General features: G+C 39.1%; 1 protein-coding gene and 1 long non-coding RNA gene across 2 annotated transcripts; one reads left to right on the top strand and one right to left on the bottom strand.

Moving 5' to 3' along the window:
* Positions 1–1,741: 1,741 nt before the first annotated feature.
* mpnd (MPN domain containing) lies at positions 1,742–9,640 on the bottom strand. Its single transcript, XM_042481784.1, has 13 exons — positions 9,441–9,640; positions 8,728–8,930; positions 7,374–7,595; positions 5,986–6,085; positions 5,821–5,899; positions 5,635–5,731; positions 5,484–5,556; positions 5,306–5,382; positions 3,882–4,050; positions 3,246–3,316; positions 3,025–3,114; positions 2,814–2,906; positions 1,742–2,676 (listed from the first exon to the last, which is right to left on the bottom strand). Exons 1-13 carry the CDS (start codon positions 9,442–9,444, stop codon positions 2,590–2,592), a joined length of 1,365 nt encoding a protein of 454 aa, XP_042337718.1. The 5' UTR covers positions 9,445–9,640; the 3' UTR covers positions 1,742–2,589.
* On the top strand, positions 5,679–8,812 carry LOC121938574. The gene is made up of 3 exons (XR_006105307.1): positions 5,679–5,743; positions 7,575–7,652; positions 8,731–8,812. It is a non-coding gene; the product is annotated as an uncharacterized LOC121938574 (long non-coding RNA).
* Positions 9,641–11,546: the final 1,906 nt, after the last annotated feature.

Here is an 11,546-nt window from a genome sequence, read left to right as displayed (position 1 = left end):
GAAATTTGGGTTTAGCACTCAAATGCAGGATTAAAAAAAACGTATACAAAAGTAATCCCTCTCTGTCATTACCTATGACCCATTGGAAGTGTGGGGTAGTTTATGTATCTGCGAAAAACTCTGTATTTTCCTAATTTCTTCTTATTTTGCTGTTTTCAGGATGTTCCTGGGCACTGCATGCAGGTGAGGTTGGGACTTTATAAAAGAGGTAGCAACCAGGTGTAAGAACGTAAGCAGCACGCCTCCAGAGAAATCTACGAAAATTGCAGACCCTATTTTTTAAGTATTCAAGGAAAATATTACTCAAGTAAAAGATAGTAAGTATAATCAAAAACTTGTACTTAAAGTGTTAAAAGTAGAAGTATCCAGTCCAGAAAAATTTAAAAAAATGAATATTCAAAATAAATTTAAAAACTACTGAAATGTTTATAATAGTTAATAGTTATTTAATATTCTGTCAACTGTCTCATTGATTAATGGACTTAATGTTTCAGCTGCACCTGTATTAGCTGTTGGATAGTTACATTTATGACAAAACATCATATTTTATAAAATTAACTTTTGTTTTTATGCAAATATTTTCATTTGTAAAGTTACAAGTAACATAAGCTTTCAGATAAATGTAAAAAACTAAAAAGTGCAGTATTTTCCTCTGTAATGTGGTAGAGTAGAAGTATAAAGTGGCATGGAAAGTACAGTACTTGAGGAAATGTACTTAGTTACCTTCCACCACTGGTCCCAACTACATCTTATATTCAAAACTCTATCCTAAATATCCTTATTCAGTCACTTTGTCCCTGTCTCTAAAGCATATTGTATTTTTAATGTTATCATTTTTCGTGCAGTGCTCCTGAAAACAGGCCCAGCTGACAGACAGACATTCATGGCCCCCAGAGCATGAATCCAAATGACTGGGACTTTTCCTCTAGGGGCTCCATAAGGCTTGAATTTGTGATAATGAGTGAGATTTCTTTGATTTGTTTATGATCAGATACCTGCAGCTACAAAGCTGTACTTTGTGTTTAGTGCGAATAACTAAGTGTTAGCATGGGAACAAGCAAGGTGAAGAATATTGCGACAGTATGTCTTCTAAACATCAGCGTGTTAAAATGTCATTGTCAGCATGTTATTATGCTGATGTTAGTACTTAACTGAAACGGACAGTTCACCCCAAAATCAAAAATAAGGAAGAGCTTATGTATCCACTCATGGATGAGAGGCCTGAGCTTGTGACAGCGTGATATGTAAACATTAATGGCATCCTCCTTTGCTGAGCTGTGACTAGCTCAGTGGTGCAAGGTCAGCTAGGAGAAGATGCACGCTAACTACTGTGCAGTGATGCGGTTGTAGTTTGATAGAAAGAAAATAGTTCCTACATGCAACAGCTCACAACAAGGTCTGAGGTTTATCTTACATAACTGACTCATTATTTCTGGAAAGAGACATTGCTGATTTTCAAATGTATTTTTTATCACCTTGAGCACCACAAACCAAATAACATCTAGTCCTATTATATTAGACTATGAGACAAGGCAGAAATCTCTACGGCCAATATCTCCAGCACTCTGCAACTCACATAAAAACAATCTAGACTGATAAATGGCACTAAAAGAGCAAAATATATGTTTTTAATGTTGGGATGAACTGTCTAAAAATCACTGTTGTGCCTTATAAAGTTGCTGTGCAGCAGACTTTCAGTGTTGTTTGAAAAAAAAAAGTCAACACAGAACTAACATCCATGTTTAAATAGTTCCAGTGTGTATATTTTAATGCTTTGTGGATCATCAGCAGGCTTAAGGCATTGCTCTGTCTTCATACATAAACATCACACAATCCACAGTTAGTAATAAATACAGTACAGGTAAAGAGGAAGCAAATATCGGTCCTAACCAACAGGACTCGTGTCTCAGATAACCTGACAGGGAGACAGTAGAGGGGCACATTCACAACACACACAGGTTCATTAAAAAAACAATTTGCTTGTTGGCACATTGGAATTACTTGCACCACATTGCAACTGTCCAATTTAACTTGAGGAACAAACATTCAGAAAACATGTTGCAGATACAGTTTAGGTCAAACCAGGACACATTTGCATACTTTGCTAATGTATATTTTGCACTACCTGTTTTCATTTTTTTCCCAACCACTGCTCTATTGGTTTAGTCTATAAAGGCAATTACAACACCTTAAATGTTTACATTGTACATATCTGGCAATATCTGCAGGATACTGGCGCAGATAGGCACATAGGTCCATGTGGAAAAGGTAAGAGGCCAGTCAGGCAGGCTGATTTCTTGTCCCCCAATGCTTCTGTTTAGTGTCCTTGCTTAAAATGTTGTGTTTTCTGATCTGCTGCTGTTTGCTTTTGCGTTTCAATCGTACATTTCCCTTTAACTCACAATAATGCTGTATCAAAAAGAAGTATCAGTCAAGCACGAGAGAGAATTCAAGGCATCTATATGTTTTTCAAGCAGGTTTTTACATTATACATCCGTCACTCCGGTCCTGCAGCTCTGCACAAATGTTTGTTTTTTCGAAGTGGAACGACTTGAGATGGAGGGCAGCTCATGTGCACAGCAAATCCACTCAGTGTATGTTGCCCAGCTGACTGTAGACGTGCTCCAGGATCTGAGAGTAGGCCTGATCTTTGGGAGCGTGGCAGCTCAGAGAGCCCTGAGAAAGAGGAGAGAAGGTTGTACCAGTTAGGTCGCTCTGCAGGAGCGTGTATAAAGTCCTGAAAGAGTGCCAGGATCATCACCTAATGTCTGTCTAGCTAAAATCAATTTTTGGATTTTAGGACCTCGTCCTACCTTGATCTTGTCCATCATGGTCGTATCAGGACACCAATACTGGCTGAACTGGACGAGGTCGGGAGCTGACCTGTAGTAATCAACCAGCAGCATCTGTGGATGAAATGATGAATCACTGAAATGAATAGAATGATTTACAGTATTTATAAAAGTGCATCTCACGTATTTTGATTTCTCTGCAGGATTTTTGCAAGACTGAGGCTGCAGCTACCATCTCATTAAGAACATCACTGGTGAGGAAGTTGTCCTGTACGTAAGTGACCTCTACAGCAACTGGGATACCGTGGTCATTAGGCCGTTGCTGCAAAGAGGCAGATGATGCACATGTTTAGCAGAAAAATGAGCACAAATGTTTAAATTCACAGTATTAAAAAAGATTAAAATAAGAAAACGTTAAAAAAAAAGATAGTTAAGTTATGGTTGTGTCCTCACCTCAGGTGGTGGAACAACCCAGAAAGGGGTAATTGTGGATGCCACGCCTTGATTACCGTGATAATACGGTCCTGAAAAAGTAAAAAAGTTGAAAGTTTAGTGGCCTTATGATTAGAAAGTTTGCATTAGACAATTATAGTTCATGGTAATAATCATGAGGCCTTCACATGTCATGGTAAATACTAAAAGTTGGTAACAGAACATAAGTGTCCTCCTGTGAAACATTTAATAACTTTTACATCACTATAATTCAACTGCTGTAAGACACTCTAAGTACACTTTAACCCTCATTCAGGTCTCATTTAAGTGCAATATTTGTCAGATGCTAATGTCTGTAGACACCTCACTTTCACCTTAATCCATTCTTTTTTTAAATTGTCAGTGCAACTTGTCCATTATTTCAGACATTCACTGGTTGCAGTTACTATGCATAAAATGTAGATAGATCCTGTTTATCTCTTGCTTTGTAACGTTTATAGCATTATTTCAGCGCAAGTATTTAATGTACTTGCATAAGATCAATAAAATGTCTGCTATCTGCTTTCACAGCTCCCTGAGGATGAGTTATTCACAGAGAATCTTCCTAATAGATCTCATCAATACAGTCCCACACTGTGTATAAAGTTGGGCCCGTACCACAGATGATGCCCAGACAGGGCTGGAAGCCGTTATTTGAACCCTGCAGCCTGAGCTGATGGTCCATCTGGGAGTCGATGTCCTGCAGCGACGGCAGAGCCGGACCTCGCGGGTGGCTGTGGTACCAGCCCACCAACGACAGCCCGCGCATGAACAGGTTCTGACAGATCTGGAGCAGAGTCAACACGACAGACGCTGATTAGAGAAAAGCATGACTCTGCTTTAAAGCTAGTCGCTAACTTTTATACAAATAAGATTTTGACATATTTGCTGAAACTGTCAGTATATCCTGACGCTAATACACAAGACAGACAATTTGTGAAAAATAATAACATCCCTCTGCCTCCCCATACTTCCTCTAATGATATTTACAGGAATCTATGCACCCACAAACAACCAATCAGAGCGGAGGAGTCTCATGCAGTCAAGTCAATCGTGGCCTGTTAACTGCAGTCAAACTTTTAAATATGAATCAAGATGCTGTTACTGTAGTGCAATGTCCCGCCTCAAAAGTTTTCAGAAACATATTTTAGTGTACTGTTTAGAGGTAAAATAAGAAAGTTTGGGCTCTGGCTACTATGTTGAAAATACTGTTCAGCTCTGGTTTGTTGTTTTTGTTCAGCTGCTATGGATTCTAGAAAAATGCCATTACAAGCCCCAGACAGAAGCAGAGGGATATGATTTTTCCCCCATAGATCATCTGTCTCACGTACTACTGTCAGGAGATAGTGACAGTTTCAGCAAATATGACCAAAATATTTTTTAACAAAATTACTAATTTGAGTGACAGTAATTTATTATGGACTTTGCAGAGACAATAATAATTCCAAAGCCCCTAGTTGTAGTGTATGCAGCGGAGCTCTGTTTTGGCAATAATAGTTTTGGATTTTCATATTCTATAAACTGAAATACTATCAGTGCCTACAATTCAAAGAAATTGTGTGGTGCTATAAATATGCTCATATTATTGCACAGAACCTCAACTGAAGGACACTATTTAGAGATTTCACAATAAGGTCTTCATCCCAGGACAGCTCTGTGATCTTAAAACCGTTTTGTAAAGCTGGAATTGAATTTAAAGAGAAAATCTGAAATTCTGATGTTGCTTAAATTCATATTCAAACATTGTTAACAAAAACAAACAGGTATTTAAACCTAATTTAAGAGCAAGAGTACAAACATTTTTGGAGGTTAACACACTCAGTACTGCAGTCACTGTTTCAGTGATGGAAATTTAAGATCTGGTTCTTTGGTTTCTGGCTTTTGTAAAAAGACAGACACATGCTGACAAGTGCTGTCTGCTGAGCTGTCCTGCGGCACAGGAAGAACTTGTGAATTTTTAAAATGGGTGTCATTCACCTTCATGTTTTCTGAAGGCATACATGCTGTTGGAGCAGACTACTGATTCACTGTCCATGTGTTACCTCCTCCTCAACAGCGGAGGCAGATTCTCTGTCTGCCAGTCTGGTTCGACAGGGGAAAGCCCTCAAAACTGTCAGCACTGAAATACATCGACCACAGAAAGAGAAAGATGCTGGAGTTAAAGATGACTTCATCTTCTGCTTGTTTATATTTCTTGAAGTTGTTTCTCATCTCACTCACGTTGTGTATTTGTATCCCATCGTCCTCCGAGGTATCCCACCACCTCACTGGTGGTTAGGTGACAGTGGAAGTCCTGATAATGAAAAAATGAGTAGTCTATTAACTTTTTATCAGTTTCAATTTTTCTGTTTTAGGTATGATTGTTACCCACCATTAGCAGCAGTACGTTACTGGACACGGCTACATTGAAAGGCTGGAATCTGTTGATGGCTGAGAAGGCCGACAGCTCCACGAGTGTGTGTGGATCTCTGAGGACACAAGTAAGTCTCTATCACACTCTCATTCACTCCACAGGTCACATAAAACGACACTGATCTTCCAAAATAAAAGTCAGTACCTGGCAGCATCCCTGGTGCCCAAGGTGCAGTATCTGACAGGAATCCTCTCTCTGTCGGTCCTCCGTGAAACAATTACCTCTGTAACAGATAAAACGTACATTCCTTTTCCAGATGGTTGAAACTAAAAAAAATCATGACACTTGTTGGAAAGGAGATTATTATACCATTTACTCCAGGTTTATTGTTTTTGTTCTTCTCATCTGCCTGCACAGCAGTCTTCCCTTCCTCCTCATCCTCGTCATCATCCTCCTCACTCACCAGGCTCTGGCATCACACGAAATTGAACACGAAAAAAAAACGCAATATATGACATAGGATAGTGTAGATGCAGTGATATAGTCAGTATAAGAGTATAACACATTAAGCAGCGTTTTTACTTGTAACTTGAGTCCCTGAAATCTTCAAGTCTTAAAACAAGTGAAAAAAACCTGCCTGTGAAGTGAGAATATTTCCAGAATATTTCATCTCTCCAGTGTGTAAATCAAATATAAATCAAGGATTTTCTAAAGTCAAGTCACATTTGTCTTTATTATTTATTCCAGAGCAGCAACCTCTTCTTTATTGTTTCTCTGTTGTTGTCTTTATTGTTATTGCTTCTTAACTGATGGTATTTATTGTTACTTTTTATACAATTTTAGACTGTTTTTGTCTCCTTTTTTTTAGATTTATTATTGTTTTTATTCTGAAGCACTCTGAAACTTTGATTTGAAATGTTATTATCATCACTATCATTATTATAATTAATAGCATTATATTATTATAACTATTGTTCTTATTATCATTTTATTTATATTATATTTATTTCTAGATAATTACAATTGGAAACAGTTATTTCTTGGTACCTGCAGAATTTTTTCACTTGTTTTAAGAAAACTATGTTTCTAGGAATTAATTATGGACCAAAAAAAATTACTTCTTTTTTTTTTTAAAAAAACAAAATACATTTTTGCTTTTTTTTTCTTGTCAAGCACTGGATACTTTCACCTCCTCAGGTCCCTAAAAGTCATTCAAATGAAAGAGTCTGAGAAGAAAATCTGCTCACAGCTCATGTCCACACTGAGGCCACGACCTGCTACGAGGAGTTTTTTTTTTTTTGTTTTTTTTTTTTAAATGAACATTACTGTTCTTTTGCCTCTTACCAATTTCATCATCCCTCTTTCACAATCAGCCCTTATTTTGTTTCTCATCTTGTTTTTTGTTCTTCTTCTCTCTGTGTGTGAAGTGTCATCAACGACCAAAACAATAGTTCAGTCTCTGTAAAGATCTATGAGCTGATCGCAAGCTCTGGGAAAAACCCTCAGTGCCGTGGTATAGGCTGTCCTGTACTACTTAAACATTTAAAGGCTTAATCTTATCTGGGCTTTAATACGCCTTCCTAAAAGTGGAATCAACAACTTTTTCTTGGTATAAAGCCATGTAAAAATAAGCAGTTTTGAAGTGATTTTTCTGCCTTTTCTTTGTTTAAGTCCTTGGCTTAGAGTAGCATGTTACCTCAGATATTTGAGGCTATGTATTGATAATAAATAAAAAGTTTCAGATGTTTTCCTCTCACCATGTCAGCGCTGGGTTGGTACTTGTGCAGCCAGGTGGTTTTGTACTGGACCAGCTTCTGTCCCCGGTAGCGTACAGACGCCCAGCCACAACCAGACTTCTTTGCAGGGTTGACCAGACGTTTACAGTGTGTTGCCCAGGCACTGGGTGAGTTGAAAATCTGGCCCGTCTCCACCCACCTGATTTTCCCATCATTCAACAGGTCTCCCACAAAGTTCTTACCCTGAGGGGAAACAGAGACGAGAGACATTTTAAACCAAGAAACAAGACACATATGCAGGTCTGCTCCTATAAAGCCATGTGCGTTATCATGCTGTGTTAGCTTGACATTTAAGGGATAGGTCAGATTTTTTGAAGTGGGGTTGTATGAGGTACTTTCCCATAGTTAGTGTATTACATACCACAGATGCCAGCTGCCCCCAGTTATGGAGAAGCAGGCTGGAGTCTGACATGGAAGTCTAGCAATATTACTGCTGCGGAGGGATTAGCAACAAAATTTACGCCTAAAAAAATCTATATCAGTGTAAATGTATGCTAATTTCAGAGTATTTTCACTGATTTACCTTAATGTAAAACTGCAATTTCTAACTGGAAAACTAAGCCGTTACATCGCATTCTTCAATGCCAGACTCCATTAAGAAAAACACTGATTTAACATTACACAGTTGACCTTATATTAATATATAGGTTTAATGACAACATAAATTGTATCTGAGAAGCTCTTGATACAGCAAAAACATGGACAAAGACCCACCAAAAACTTAAAGAAACAGAGCAGTGATTCACCCTTATAAAGTGTAATTCACACATCATACAGCTGTGTCTAACATTGGGGTCTAAACATCTACAAGGACTTGATCTTGCAGTATCTGAACCTTCAGACACCGTGGAGCCTCCTCACATACCCGTATGCAGACAGTTAAGGACTCTGAGGCCTTCGAATATACCAAACATGACCATAGATGATTCATACATTAATACAATTATTCATAAAATATAGATTTATTAGTCATTTTTAAACATAGTTTAAAAAATGAAATTAAGATGTGTTTGTTTTGAAGAATACTCTAAGTATCGAGAAGAATTATGCTGTTTTTTTTTTTTAAAGTTTGACTTTCTTCTAGGGGCTAGAATATGTTTTGTGCTGACCCCCATCCACCACAGAACAGTACTTATCATCCTTGATGGTCTGCTTTTCCTCCAAACTGGGAGCATGCCGACTGTCATCTACTTCATGTAGAAAATCTCAGAAAATCTGAACTATCCCTTTAAGTGCAACTTTACATGACACAATTCATGCATAAATGATGAATAACAACATTCTTACTGTAACCAGCTGTGATGTGTGTTATTACCAGGTAGTGTATAGCCAGCACGCCATCCCCTGGCTCCACCAGGCCGTCCTTGAGCAGCACCCTCAGGGTGATGCCTCTCCGGGTCAGCAGGGACCCCCGGCCAGAGCTGGACCGGAGATCTGCCTCCTCTCCTCCACTCAGCTCCTCCTCATCCTCCTCTCCTCCATCCTCCACCACCTGTGGAGAGCTGGGTGGCTCTGAGCCTGAGGACACAAAACACACAAGGATGGATCCAAATGTACCCAGGTGACATGTGGGTGTCTTATTAATGTTAAAAACCATAATCTTGGCACGTGCATATTCTTATTCTTGTGAATGAAATCACTCAGATGCTTCACAATTAGCCAAAGCACCTGGGTAACAGTTAAACATCTGTGTAGCAAAGTTACATCAGGAACAAAGCCAATGTAAATGTCCATTATTGTAATTATAATTACTTTATAATGGAAGCTCCACTGTAATGGCAGCCATTCATAACTGCAGCATGCTAAAATGATAGCAGCCCTATCATGGTGACAGGGATCTCAAGGGGCCAAAATAGGCAAAAGATAATCTAAATTGGCATTTCATTAATTACGGCTAAGCTATGCGGTTGGCCTTTTGTTTCCACCTCCCATTAGGGCATGGCTGTCTCCGCAAGAAGAGGCCTGTTCCCCCCCTCTCTGTTAATTTCCCTCAGAATTACAATTAAAGCCCTCTTTCATTATTCTCACCCATATCTCTGAAAGCGTCGGAGAAGCGCCTTTAAATCCAACTCGGTCCAAAGCGGCTCCTTTTCCGGGCGCTTGAGGCTGTGCGGGGGCTGAGCTCCGGGCAGATTTCACAGATACACTTCGCCACACTAGCTCCGGCTATTATTCAAAAACATAAAATGAAGGCGTCTGTGGCTCTGCAGTGTAGTTTCCTTGTTGTGTTGCTTTAATGTCAGTTCCCCTCCCCTTTCTTTCTCCCTCTCCCCGTCCTTGTCACTCTCCCTGTGTTCTTCTGTCTGACGTGCCATGCCGGTCCGTCTGCCATTATTCACACATTCACAACACTAAAAATACTACAAAAGCATTCATAATGCATAATAAGCGTGTTAGGGTTGCAGGAGATATCTTACATGCTATTAAAACGCAAACAATGTGGCGATTAATCTGCATTTCCTCCGGAAAGATGAAGTGTCGCCCCGTGCGCTTGAGCCAACCGCTATTTGGCATTTAGGTAGATTAAAAGTGCATCCTGGAGATTACAGTGTCTTTATAAATAAGAAACACCACACTGAAGCTAAGGACAATGGTTTGTGCGGTGTTATAATGCGAGCTTGTGCGGTACTTTGTGGTGTACTGTGGTTTTTCTTCACTACACCGAGATGTTCCTTCTTTATCTCCGAAAGAAAAGAAGCACATTTACCGGGAAGCAGCCTGCGGAGGGCAGCAAACCTCCAGCAATGTGTCTTAACTGGCTCCAGTTCCTGTTACCTCCACCTGGTGGTAATACAAGCCAGTGACACAACAGGAAACAACCGCATGCTTGGCTCCAAAATACTCTGTGGTGTTGTCAAAGCTGCAGTTCAGCAGTGGTGGAAAGTAAGCGCGCACATTTACAAAAGTTTGGTACACTCTTGATGCACTTAGGGACTGTTGCTTATTTATGAGAGGAGAGCGGTGGTGCAAAACATTTGGCCTTTCGGCTTCAGATGTTTTGTAAATATTGTAATATCCTGAGAACCCCAAGATCCGCTGGTGGATTTGAAAGTCATGTCTCTTGTTTTGTTTTGTTTTGTTTTGTTTTTAATCTCGCAAATCAGAGTTAAAAAAGATAAAAAAAACAAACAAACAAAAAAAACAAAGTTGCACTCCAGCCCCCTCCCCACTCTGATACATGCAGTAGAGTAGCATATGCACAGTGCTTCTGCTCCAGTACATTTTAGAGAAAAAAATCTGACACTGATGGACATTTCTGTCAAACATTTATTTAACTACTAGGCCTGTAGTTAGACCACTGGTTAATTATGTTACACACACACTATAACTTGCCATTGGACCTGTGGGGAAATCTTGTTGATGACACTAATTGTCTCACTTCGAAGGCTGCAACTAACATTTGACTTAAAACCTAAAGACTCTTAATTTACTAACATAACTGACAAAGAAAAACAGCAAATCATCACATCTATGAAAAACATTGTCTGAAAAAATAAAAATACCCCAAAGGATAAGTTGTCATACATGTTTAGCTTATTAGACACATTTACAAAATGTATTTTTTACAGATAACCTTATATTATTATTATTTTTTTTAAAAGGTCTAAAGGGAAAAAAGAAAGAAAACAGGCAAGAAATAAAAAAATAAAATAAAAAAACAACCACAGAGAGAGACTTTTTCAAATGGCTAAATTATACATTTTGTTGCTGACCCTCATTGACATCCAGCCTGCTTCTTCAAACGGAGTGTATGCTGACTGACATCTAAATTATGCAACACACTAACTATGGCTAAGTACCCCTTACAATTCCACTTCTAAAAATCCAGACTGTCCCTTTAAATTCATAAGTTTGCTTTTACCTGACAAAGTTGTCGGCCAGCTGACTGCAGTCATACCTGGTGTCAATGAGGGTGTTGCTGTGCACCACCACTGTAATGCTCAAGTCACAGTCATGCCCACTGTCAAACAGCTCTCCCAGCTGATGAGAGAGGCTTGTGTTGGGGTCTAAATCATACTCTTGCTCATGGCTGATTGCTGGTTGATTGCTTCTGGCCCTGATAGGGATGGATATTGGCACAGTGAGTGATTTTGATGTGAAGGGAAATTGACGTCTAACTTTTTATCATTTATT

Source organism: Plectropomus leopardus, chromosome 3 (assembly GCF_008729295.1).
Source record: "Plectropomus leopardus isolate mb chromosome 3, YSFRI_Pleo_2.0, whole genome shotgun sequence".
Taxonomy (NCBI): domain Eukaryota; kingdom Metazoa; phylum Chordata; class Actinopteri; order Perciformes; family Serranidae; genus Plectropomus; species Plectropomus leopardus.
Note: the sequence above shows the minus strand (reverse complement) of the source record. Positions and strands in the feature narration are given on the sequence as shown.